We start from the raw sequence: 12,003 nt of genomic DNA on the forward strand, positions 1-12,003 counted from the left end.
TGCAATTGTCTGTGATCAAGAAGCTGGGGACAGAGTGGGGTTTATGGAGGCCAGGACCAGCCTGGGGCAGTGCCCAACTGGGCCAGCTTTCTGGAGGCGGTGCCCTGAGATAAAGGAGGCCTCCTTAGGCGAAGTCTGGAGGATAGAACGTCATGGAGAGGCCATGGCAGGTAGCACTTACCGAAGGGCGCCGAGGCCCCAGTGAGCTTCAGTGACGAGAGCCACTCTCTGTACCCCCTTCCAGGGCTAGGGACTGGGCCGCCAGGGGATGGCAGAAGCCAGAAATCTTCCCAGTACCGAGATATCTGCAAGATTATCCCAGAAACGCTCCTCAGCAGGGTGAATGGAGCTGGGCCCGAGTCTGGTGTGCATACTTCTATTCACCCATCGTCTCATTTATTCAACAGGTTGTTATTGAGCACCAACGGTGTGCCAGGCTCTGTGCTCCACAGGGTTGCACACAGCCCAGAACAAAGCAGCCCATGGAGCACCTCTTCGAGAGAAAGGAGACACGACGGACAAGGAAACAAACAAGATTGTTCCGGGGATAAATTGTTCTGCAACCAACTACCCCAAAACTTAGCTAAAACAACATCCATTTTCTTTCTTTCTTTCTTTCTTTCTTTCTTTCTTTCTTTCTTTCTTTCTTTATTATTTCTTTATTTCTTTATTTATTATAGATATCCTAACTTTTATTTATTTATTTACTTACTTACTTATTTACTTACTTTAAATTTGCATCCAAGTTCGCATATAGTGCAGTAATGACTTCGGGAGTACAATCCAGTGATTCACCCCCTACATATAACACCCAGTGCTCCTCCCAGCAAGTGTCCTCCCTGATGCCCCTTGCCCATTTAGCCCATCCCCCCACCCACAGCCCCTCCAGCACCCCTCCGTTTGTTCTCTGTATTTAAGAGCCTCTTTTGTTTTGTCCCCTTCCTTGTTTGGGTATTATTTTTTGCTTCCCTTCCCTTATGTTCATCTGTTTTGTACCTTAAATGCCACATATGCGTAAGTCATATGATACTCGTCTTTCTCTGACTAATTTCTCTTAGCCTAATACCCTCCGGTTCCATGCACGTTATTGCAAATGGCAAGACTTCATCCTTTTTGATGGCCGAGTAGTACTCCATTGTATATATATACACCACATCTTCCTTATCCATTCATCCCCATCCATTCATTTGGGCTCCTTCCATACTTTGGCTATTGTCGCTAAACAACAGCCATTTTATTATATGTCACAGATTCTATGGGTCAGGAATTCTGGGAGGGGTTGGTTGGGTCATTTTTCTGTTCCCTGTGGCATCAGCTGGGGTCTCTCAGGAGGGCTCAGTTGGCTGACAGGCTAGTCTGAAGGATCCGGTATAGCTTCACCCCCACATGAGTGGCTGGAAGGCTGAGCTCAGCTGGAAGTGTCATCCAGAGTGACTACACAGGGCCTTGCCAGCGTGACAGTCTCATGGCAGGCTCACAGGACGGCTACTTCCTCCAGACTGAGCGCCCCGGGAAAACCTGGCAGAAGGCTGCATGACTTTTCATGATCTAGCCTTGGAAAACAGAGCATCGCTTTTGCTGTAATCAGTTGGTTAAAATAGTCACAAAAGCCCATCCAGGTTCACATAGAGCCACCTTCTGATGGGAGGAAGTGTCGAAGAATTTGTGAGGCATGTGTGCGTGTGTGTGTGTGCGCGCGCGCGGGGTTATTTTTAAAAACCGCCATGAGGATCAGAAGGCTCTGAGTGCATGAGAGGTTAAGCAACTTCCCCCAAGGACAATGACAGATGTGAATGGGGAGGACCTCTCTGAAGAGGCAACATCGGGCTTAGCCCTGAAAGACAAAAGGATTTGTGGGGCACAGAATCTCAGGCAGCAGGCACAGCATGTGCAAAGGCCCCCCGGGGTCAGGAATGAATGACTTGGAAGGGGACCAGAGGACAGCAGGGTAGATGAGGGGGAGTGCAGGAGAAGGAGGACTCAGGTGGGAACCACACCTTACTGTGCCTCAGAAGCCGTGGGAAAGAAATGAGGATTCTTTTTAAAGATTTTACTTTTGGAACAGTTTTAGGTTTCCAGTAAAGTTGAGAGGGAAACAATTAGGATTCCATTCTTTTTTTTTTTTTTTTCTAAATTTTTTTTTTTTAACGTTTATTTTTTTATTTTTGAGACAGAGAGAGACAGAGCATGAACAGGGGACGCGCAGAGAGACAGGGAGACACAGAATCCGAAACAGGCTCCAGGCTCTGAGCGGTCAGCACAGAGCCCGACGCGGGGCTCGAACTCACGGACCTTGAGATCATGACCTGAGCCGAAGTCGGACGCTTAACCGACCGAGCCACCCAGGCGCCCCTAGGATTCCATTCTAAGTGCAACTGGAAGCCGCAAGAAAGTTTTAAGCAGGCAAGCAACAGGCCCTACCTATGTTCTAGAATGGTCCTTCTGACGGCTGTGTGGAGAACATGGGGCAGACACTGGGAGAAGCAGGGAGAACCAGTGGGGAGGCTACTGCAATGTGCAGACGAGACATGATGGCAACCAGGTGGTGGTGGGGGGGATGGGCAGAGGTGCGTGGATTTGGGGAACATTCAGGGGTTAAATTGGCAGGACTTGGAGATCCGGTGAATGTGAGTCTGTTTGCCCGTGGGACGCACTCCAAGGAGCAGTCGGTGCTTCCACTTTGCCCAGAATTCTAAAAGCAGCCGAGAGGACAATTTTGAAGGTAAAATAGGAGTGCCTGGCTGGTTCAGTTGGAAAGCATGCGACTCTTGAGCTTGGGTCATCAGTTTGAGCCCCCAGTGGGGTGTAGAGATTATTTATATAAATAAACTTTTTAATAAATAAATAAATAAATAAATAATCTTGCTACTCCTCAAAATGGGAAGGAAATGTCCCCCAAATTACTCCGAGGCCATGATAGGAGACCAAGGCTGTGGGACTCTGGGCAAATCACTCTTCACTTCTCTGGGTCTCCCTTTCTACAATAAGTGTGTTGGGTTCAGTGATACCTTGGGGGACCTCCCAGTTCTGACTCCTCTGTTTCATTAACAGACTCTTGGGGCGCCTGGGTGGCTCAGTCGGTGGAGCGTCCGACTTCGACTCAGGTCGTGATCTCACGGTTTGTGGGTTCGAGCCCCCATCAGGCTCTGTGCTGACCCCTTGCTCAGAGCCTGGAGCCTGCTTCTGTGTCTCCTTCTCTCTGCCCCTCCCCTGCTCGCGCTTTGTCTCACTCTGTTTCTCAAAAATAAATAAATGTAAAAAAAAATTTTTTTTTTTAATTAACATAGACTCTAGTCCAACCTGGTAACTTTGAAACTGTGCGCACGCCCTCCCTCCTCACACGTTCACTGGGAGACGCACGCAAAGACGTTCAGAGCAACACCACTAGGCAATAGCAAAACTCACGAAACAACCCAAAGGTTCATCCACACGAGATCAGGTAAATAAATCACATTGTGGAGGACTATGCAGCTAAGTCTACACCCACCAACATGGATGATTCTTGTGTAATTTATGAGCACGTGACAAAACATTGCATGTAGTATGATTCTATTTACATAAAAGGCAAAAACCAGGTAAGATTAAGTAATAACGTATTTCAGGATGCAAACTGGTGCACATGTGGAAAAAATAAAAGAACAAATGACTAATTAACACCAAGTTGAATCGTGACAATGTGTTGCAGGGAGGGCTGGGGTTTGTTATCTAGAGGGGCACACAAGGGCCTCAAAAGAACAAGTCTGTTAGGGTGCCCGGGGGGGCTCAGTTGGTTAATAGTCTGACTTCAGTTCAGGTCATGATCTTCTGGATCGTAAGTTCAAGCCCTGCATCGGACTCTCCACTCTCAGCGCAGAGCCTGCTTTGGATCTTCTGTCCTCTCTCTGCTCCTCCCTGGCTTGTGCATACGCTCGTGCTCTCTCCTTCAAAAATAAATGAACATTAAAAAAAGAAACTAGGGGCGCCTGGGTGGCTCAGTCGGTTAAGCGTCCGACTTCAGCTCAGGTCACGATCTCGCGGTCCGTGAGTTCGAGCCCCGAGTCGGGCTCTGGGCTGATGGCTCAGAGCCTGGAGCCTGCTTGGGATTCTGTGTCTCTTCTCTCTCTGCCCCTCCCCCGTTCATGCTCTGTCTCTCTCTGTCTCAAAAATAAATAAAACGTTAAAAAAAAAATTAAAAAAAAAAAGAAACTAATCTTTCATTTCTTAAAAAAAAATTTTTTTTTTTTTAATATTTAGAGAGGGACCAGGGGTAGGGGCAGAGAGAGAGGGAGATACAGAATCCGAAGCAGGCTCTAGGCTCTGAGCTTATCAGCAACAGAGCCCAACGCGGGTCTTGAACCCACCTTGGGTGGATTCATGACCTGAGCCTAAGTCAGAGCCTAAGTGGGATGCTTAACCACCTGAGCCACCCAGGCACCCCATCCTAATCTTTCATTTCTTAAGCAGAGTGGCTGGTACTTGAGTGCTCATTATTACCTTCAAACTGTATACATTAGCCAATATCTGCTTTTTTGTATATATAGTACATTTCACAGTTTTTGAAACATTTCAAGGATTTGTCCAAGATCTGCTTTTATAGATGAAGTAATGAGGCCTCAGAGGGGGTTGTCACAGAGCAAGGAAGAAAAAAGGGGATGAAAGAGTTGGGGAAAGGGTAGCTAATGCCCTGATAAGAGCAAGGGCTGAAGGCGGATATCTCTGATTCCAAGCCTGCGGCGTACCTGTACACAAACATTCACAGACACAGAAATGCTCTTCCAAAGTGCGCACAGCTCTAGCCACCTGCAGTTTCCAGATAGTCCGCCAGAGGCCGCCAAGGCACCAGCTTTCGCCGCCCGCCGTACGGCTCCGACGGCCCTGCTTGGTTTCTCACCCGCGCTGGCGCACTTCTGGATCTTCCCGCCAGGGGGCGCAAGTGGACCGAGGAAGGCCGGAGCCAGCAGGGCGCCCGCGTTTGCTGGGGCGCGGAGTTGTTCAGCGGCGTGCGGGAGTGCTCTCATCTACCCAACTTTCCCTACCACTGGCAGAAGTTGGGGGCTGTAGCTGAAGAAACGACTAACACCCGTAGAATTGATTCTGCTGCGCCTCTTGCACCCATGCCTTCAAGCTTGGATCCTGTGGCGCCACCCCCTTTGTGATTATTTTAAAGTTTACTTATTTTGAGAGAGAGTGCGAATGGAGGAGGGCCAGAGATAGAATCCCAAGCAGGCTTTTGCACTGGCTGAGCGGAGCCCACGCGGGGCTCGAACTCATCGTGAACCTGAGATCATGACCCGAGACAAAACCAAGTATCCGTGGCTTAACGGACTGAGCACCCAGGTGCCCCTCCCCCTTTGCATATCCAGGGGAGAATCTAGGTTTCATGGAACCTAGATTTTTGCATCCTAGGCACAATGGTTTGCAAATTTTACAAAACACAAACACACACACACACACACACACACACACACACACACACCATGAACATGTTTCTAGGACTCTTTCCAGGCAAGAAGACTTGAAGTTTAAGCTTCAGTAATTTCTGGGTGAAGCTGCCTCTACTTATACCTATGCATATTTATTTCCTGTCTGTCTTCCTCCACTAGAACGTAAGTTGCAAGAGGGCAAGGATTTTTATCTAAGTTGTTAGCTCCTGCAGCCCTGTTAGTTCCTAGTACATGGTAGGAGCATTATAACTATCTGTTGAATAAACCAGTTGAGGCTGGCACAGTTTTCCAGGTGGAGATGACAATAGCCTAGCCTGGGGCTTGAGGAGTGGATGGGATCAGGATGAGGTCACTGAAACCTCTGAACAATGACTGTAACACCCATTTTAAAGCTGAGGATGTCGAGGGCCTGGAAGGTGCAGCAAGTGCGCGGTGACAAGTGGCACGGGGCCTAGAAGCTGAGTCTGCCTTTTCTTGCCCCTCTTGGCCTGCAGGCACTGCCCCAGTCCCCTGTCCCCTGTCCCCAGCTGCCCCTTGCACAAGCCCCTGATGCAACCCTGTACTAGCCCAAGGCACCCACCTTGGGGGCAGCACTGGGAAAGAGATTTTGCAAGAGCTGGGGCAGGAAGCACCAGCCAGGGCGGGTCTGGGAAGATAAGGGCTCCCCCTCCAACCATGTGCGCCTCCAGGCCTTCTGGTTTCCTCTTCCCTTCCCTTCCCTTTCCCGGACCCTGGCCTGGCCATGACTCACCTCCTTTCTCTCCGGCAGCCGTGCTGGGATCATAGGCCCGCCCGTCCCAGGAAAGCCTTGCTCTGTATGACCTCTGGCGGTGGAAAGCCCTATCTGGCCAGAAGTTCCTGGACCTCAAATTAGAGTAGCTGGCACAAATAAAGGTTATATGGCTGAGCTTTTTAGTCTCAGGAGACAAAAATGTGGGGGGTACCAGGGTACCTCTTTATTAAGCCAACTCTGAGCCCTGGGCAACTCAAACAGGCAGGTGCAAGGTTGGTTGGTTGTGTGTGAAGCACCCTTACTTCTGCAGAGGGGAGAGTGTGCATCCAGAGGTAAGGGCCTGGTGATCCCTTGGCCTCGGCCTCGGAAGGAGCGGCCATTTCCACAGAATGGTTGGTCTCTACCTGCTTCAAGACCTGGGTCTAGCTATGTGACCTGCCTCTCACAACCGGCTCCCACAGAAGAACCTGCACCCACAGCACCTCTTAGAGGTCAAGAAAGCCTGGGCCATTTCCATCTTTTGGGGCTATAATTCGATTTTTTTTTTTAATTAAGAAATGTCAAAACATGGGTTGCAAACATTGTGATTTGCGTTATGTGTCTTTCATTTTTCCAGCTTATACATTTCAAACAAAAATCTATAATGACCAGGTATGATTTCGACCGGAACTATGATGAAACGGCCCAACCGGATGTCCTATGGGAACCTGAAACCCCTCATTAGCCTTGTTTGGACCAACCTGATTTCTGAAAAGCCCTCTAAGTCAGTGTCCCGTCACCTCTCTGATTGATGCCTGCACTTTACTCAGCTGAAAAGTAGAAATAGCAATAAGCCCATAAAGCACCAACATACACTAAGTGTCCACTATGAGCCAGTCACGATGCTAAAGCTTTTTATATACTCTGGTTCACCTGATCCTTGGAGGCAACGTTCTGGATCCCATTTTTCAGATGAGAAAATGGAGGCTGAAACAGGTGAAGTGATGAGCGGCAAGGCTGATCCCCAGGCTGATCCAGCAGCCTCCCAACTGAAATGTTAGCCTATTATTATTGTCGTTGCTGTTATTTTGATTGAAATGAGCATGATAGCACTTCTCCGGTACAGCTGTGAGGAGGGCTAGATGAAGTAAATTTTAAAAGACCTTGGTATGATATCTGGCACATAATAAGTGCCCTATAGATATTTGTTAAATTAAAAAAAAAAAAACAAAAACAAAAAACAAAAAACTTCGAGTCTCAGACCCACAGCCATGGACAGGCAGGGTCGGTCTAACGCCCAAGAAACCGTCCTGGTGTTTCTCTGTGGCTTCTGTGCCTGCTCCTCCCTGCACCCTGTCCGGGAGGGGTTAAGGAGTTAATGGTTTCCCAAGCAGCACTGAAAGGAGCAGAGTTTTGCATTTGACCCCCCCCCCCCCAAAACACACACCCCACAGAGCAGGGTTTTGTGCATACACAGAGCAGGTTTTTGCGTGCTACACACACACACACACACACACACACACACACACACACAGTCACGACGGCCCCTGGTCGTGTCCCCCCACCCCGCCCCCGCCCTGCGAGGCGAGCCTGATGCAAGCCCGGCGCCCGCCCGTTCCCAGGCCCGGCTGCAGCTGCGGGCGGAGGGGCAGGGCGGGGGCGGCGCTGTTTGTCTAGCGCGGCCGTGCCAAGGGCGGCGGGCCCCAGACAGCCAGGCGCCTCCGTACACCTGGGGATGCTCAGGTTAAATAGCTCCGCATTCCTCGGGCCCAGCTGATGGAAACGCTCCCAGGCCGCCGCCGAGCCGGCCTCCAGATGGGCTGGGCCCCGGCCAAAGGGGAAAAGAGGGAAACGTGGAAGCCAGAGTGTGCCTGAATGGCGGGGGAGGTGGCCGAGGCCCCCGCCACAGCCCCTTCCTCCCCTGGAGGAAGGCCCTCCCGCGTGGGAGGACACGGCGGGGGGACACGCCCACGTGCCCGTGGGTGGGCTTGCGGGGGGGGGGGGCGCACACGGGAGGGAGTGGGTGCACACGTGTGCCTCTGAGGACGCTCCAAGGACACACAGGCGACAGTTAATAATGATAATTTATAACTACCAAACTGCGTGCGAAGCGCTCCGTTCCGTGTATTCTCTACAACAATTCTGAGAAGTCGATGCCACAAAACAGCAGCGGGGTGGGGTGTGGAGCGGGGAGTAGCAAAGGACATGATTTACCTCCAAATGCCGTGTTCTTCGATTAAGTCCATAACGTGCTCCGGGTGGGAAGGTACCTGGCTCAATGTTAGTGCTCAGTGGGTGATAATCTTTCATTGGCTGCTGATGCTGTTCATCCCTTCTGAGCCTGTTTCTTGTAAATCGGAATGCAGCCGTTAGCCCCACAGGGATCCATGGGATCCGCTATGTAAAGAGTGGAGCATGGAACAGGTTCGTGGTAGTAGGTGCTGTTTACTTTATTCTATTTATTGGAAAATGTATTAATAGGCCTTACCCTCTGGGGGACAAGTTCTTTGCCCTGGCAGGGGGCTTGGTTGTTCCCCCGGAACCCACGTGGTAGGGATACTTGAGGGGTGGTGCCCCAGGGCCTAATAATTGCTCCCAGGGTGGGTACTTGAACTCCTGAGGGAGGGTTTGCCTGAACACAGCTGCCCACACCTCCACCCCAGACCAGCGGAGGCCTAGGAATGCCAGCCGGCCTACGGAACAATTACACACTTAGAAACCCACAGTGCGGTTCCACATCTCTGGGACACACAAACCCATCCATCAAGCCAGACCCACGCAGAGATGCCCATGATGCATTTAGGCAGAACACACAAGCCCAAATGGCTGGCGGCTGCACACACTTATCTGTAGAACACATGTGCTCACATTTGCCCTCCTGCACGCACCCCCGTGCACATCCTTATCCACACTCCCAGGCCTGTACCCCAACAGATGACCCAACCCCGTGGGGGAGAATTACTAGTTGGCTCTTGTCTCCTTGTCTCACACACACACACACACACACACACACACAGGGCCACCCCGTGTACAAACTCACACATGTCCAGGCAGATAGTCCCTTGCGAGTGACACCTTTTTCCTGCTCTGGAGCTAGGGACGGACTCGCCCACTCCTTGGCCCACACGGGAACCCTGGGGGAGGGAGAGACGTTTGTCTGAGCTGTTGGCATACCCAGGCCAGGGTGAGGGGGCCAAGTCCGGACCCAGAGCAGGTGGCTCAGCAGCTGTGCCCAGGCTGGCCCTGCCAACTTGCTCACCCACTTGGACAAGCCAGGAGCCCCAGGGCAGCCTGCTACAATCCAGGGCTAGGCGGCCCAACAGGGAGACGGGGAAGGCACCTCCTACTGGGAAATGGGGTGACAGAAGTCCTACCTCAGACAGGCTCTGGGAAAGCCTTTCCTTTAGATCTCCCCTTCCTCTACCTTGGGTGAAGAGGGAGGTGGCCCAGTGACCTGGTTCTCCGACTTACATGGTTTGTTTGAATACTCAACCCGGAGGGGGACTTAGGTTGATCTGCATTTTAACCTCCCCAGGTGACCCAGGTGGCCCAATGACCACCTGGCAAGACTCTAGAAGTCTAGAGGATTTAATTTTATGACACTGGGGAGCAGGGAAATGGCCAGTGATGGGAAAAGAACTGACTTGAAAGACACCGGAAAACACTCAGTTCAGGTCGGTAAAAGCGACAGTCCAGATGTGGCCTTCTAGTCCCCCTCCCCCCTCCCAGCACCAGCTGGGAATGGGGTCAGGGGTCAACCCCCTCCCTCAAGGCCCTCCCCTGAGTCCAAGAAGTCACTGCAACTGTACCGCAGTCTAAAGTATTTGTTTAATAACAACAAAAACAAAAACAAAAACACCCCACAGAACTATTGTAAAACAATATTCTCGGTGATCATTGTAATATACAATACCAAGCAATTAATTTCCTCAGAAATCTGAGAAGCACCAAACGTGACCATTTTTTAAAATGTTTGCTTTTCAAAAAATAGAAACACACGGGGGGCCGTCCCCCCAAGTCTCTGGTGGCTGGTTGGTGGAGAGGGGAGGGTCGGCCTGCCCTCTCAGTCCGCCAACCCTGGGCTGCATTCAGCAAGCGCCCCACGGTCGCTGATCTCAATCTTGTTCCTCCCCACCTCCGGCGAGGCGCTCGGTAGGATCAGAGAGCACGAATTCCTCTCGCTCCCTGGAGGGCTGGGGTCTGCCAGTCCTTGAGGGAGGCGCTTCAGCGACACAAAATGCGATCGTCCGCTGGAACACAAGCCGCCTGTGGGAACGAGAGAGAAGAGGTGAGACGGGCAGGTTGGAAGGGACGAGGCTGCAAGCCCTTCCCCAAGAGAAGCGTTAAGAGAGCGCTCTCTCCGATCTCGCGTAGGCAAGTAAGCGCCCGAAAGGAGGGGGAGGACCTCGGGCCGAGTTTCCCCCCACCGCGGGCCTCAGTTTCCCCATCTGCAGAAGGACAATGCTCCCGTGCTCCAGTTCGGACCTCACCTCGGCCGCCAGAGCGCTGATCTCGCCGTTGAGGGTGCTCAGCGGAGCCCGGGCCGGGAGCCCCCGGCCCCCAGGGGTCCCGACTTGGGATTCCGAGTTCAGCTCCAACTCCAGGTCCCAGATGTAGTCGATGACGTGCTGGAGGATCTCCACCCGGCTCACCTTACGGTTCTGGGGGAGGGTGGGCACCAGCTCCTTGAGGCGCGAGTAGCAGCCGTTCATGTCGTAGAGCAGCACATTCACCTGCTGCTCGTCGAGCAGGGCAGGCAGGCGCGCGCCGGCGCCCCCCGCGCAGCGCGAGATGGCCACGCTCTGCTCGGACAGACAGCGCACCACCTCGCCCGCGCCGCCTGCGGTCTTGCCGGCCTTCAGCGCGCAGCTGGGGCCCGCGGCGGCCGCGGCGCTGCCAGTGGCGACCTTCATGATTCTGGCGTCGGAGTGAGAGGGCAACGAAGCGCACAGAGGACGCCGGGCGAAGGCAAAGAGAGACCTCGGAGCAGGGAAAAGACGGTTGTAGAATGCGAGATCGGAGCCCCGCAGCCCACGTTTTATAGAGACGCCGGGCGCTCCCCCGCCAACCCAACACACCCCACTAGAGGCGGGCTCAGGGGTTCAAAAGCAGCCAATGGGAGATCTCAAGGCGTGGCCTCGAGCGCCTCTGGGTTCCGCCTCCTGCTCTGCTTGTGCACCCTCGCGGCCTTGGAAAGGGAACCCGAGTCTCAGCAGCAGAGAGAGTGGGAGGGCACGGGGCGGGGTGGCTAGTGGAGGCGAGGGCTACCTTGGGCTCCTCGCGGAGGAGGCTTTGCCGACAGGAAAATGACTTGAACAATCCGTTTTCTCAGGTTCATTTTCTCACCTCTCAGCTCCCTTTTATAGATGGGAGAAACTGAGGCCCCTGTGGGGAAGGGGCTGGCTCTGGGTTATCTAGAGAGCCCTTGACTGGGGCCTGGGCTTCTGGGAGCCTGATCTCCCGGCTCTTTGGACCAAAACTTAAAGCGGGCCCCCCTTCACACTCTGCTTCCCAGAGCTGGTCTCCCTTACCCAATTCCCGGAGAAAGTTGCTGGTTAATGTTTCTGGGACTTTTTTTTTTTTTTTTTTTTATACCTAGGCTCCTCGGGCTGGGAGCAATTAATTCGAGAAAGTCTTCCTCTGGCATTGGGGGGCCTGGTCCTCCGGGACACGAACTAGATAGAAGGAGCCCCGAGGGGTCTGCATCCCCTGATTCTACCCTAAGTTTGCATCGCCCTGCAAAAATTCCCCATATCTGCATCAACTAGTTATTTTTGAATTTTTCTCCCTTTTTTGGCTGTTTCCTGTCCCCTCCTTCCCCCCCACCCCCAAGACCTCCGATCAGGGTCTCCCTCCCACGGCGCGGCA

At 52.5% G+C, this 12,003-nt stretch overlaps 1 protein-coding gene across 1 annotated transcript; it reads right to left on the reverse strand.

Annotated features, from left to right (window-relative positions):
• Positions 1–9,944: 9,944 nt before the first annotated feature.
• On the reverse strand, positions 9,945–11,174 carry ID1 (inhibitor of DNA binding 1). Its single transcript, XM_019458866.2, has 2 exons — positions 10,626–11,174; positions 9,945–10,401 (listed from the first exon to the last, which is right to left on the reverse strand). Exons 1-2 carry the CDS (start codon positions 11,046–11,048, stop codon positions 10,360–10,362), a joined length of 465 nt encoding a protein of 154 aa, XP_019314411.1. The 5' UTR covers positions 11,049–11,174; the 3' UTR covers positions 9,945–10,359.
• Between the last annotated feature and the right edge of the window lie 829 nt (positions 11,175–12,003).

Source organism: Panthera pardus, unplaced genomic scaffold (genome assembly GCF_024362965.1).
Source record: "Panthera pardus isolate Hobbes unplaced genomic scaffold, ASM2436296v1 HiC_scaffold_25, whole genome shotgun sequence".
In the NCBI taxonomy this organism is placed as follows: Eukaryota; Metazoa; Chordata; class Mammalia; order Carnivora; family Felidae; genus Panthera; species Panthera pardus.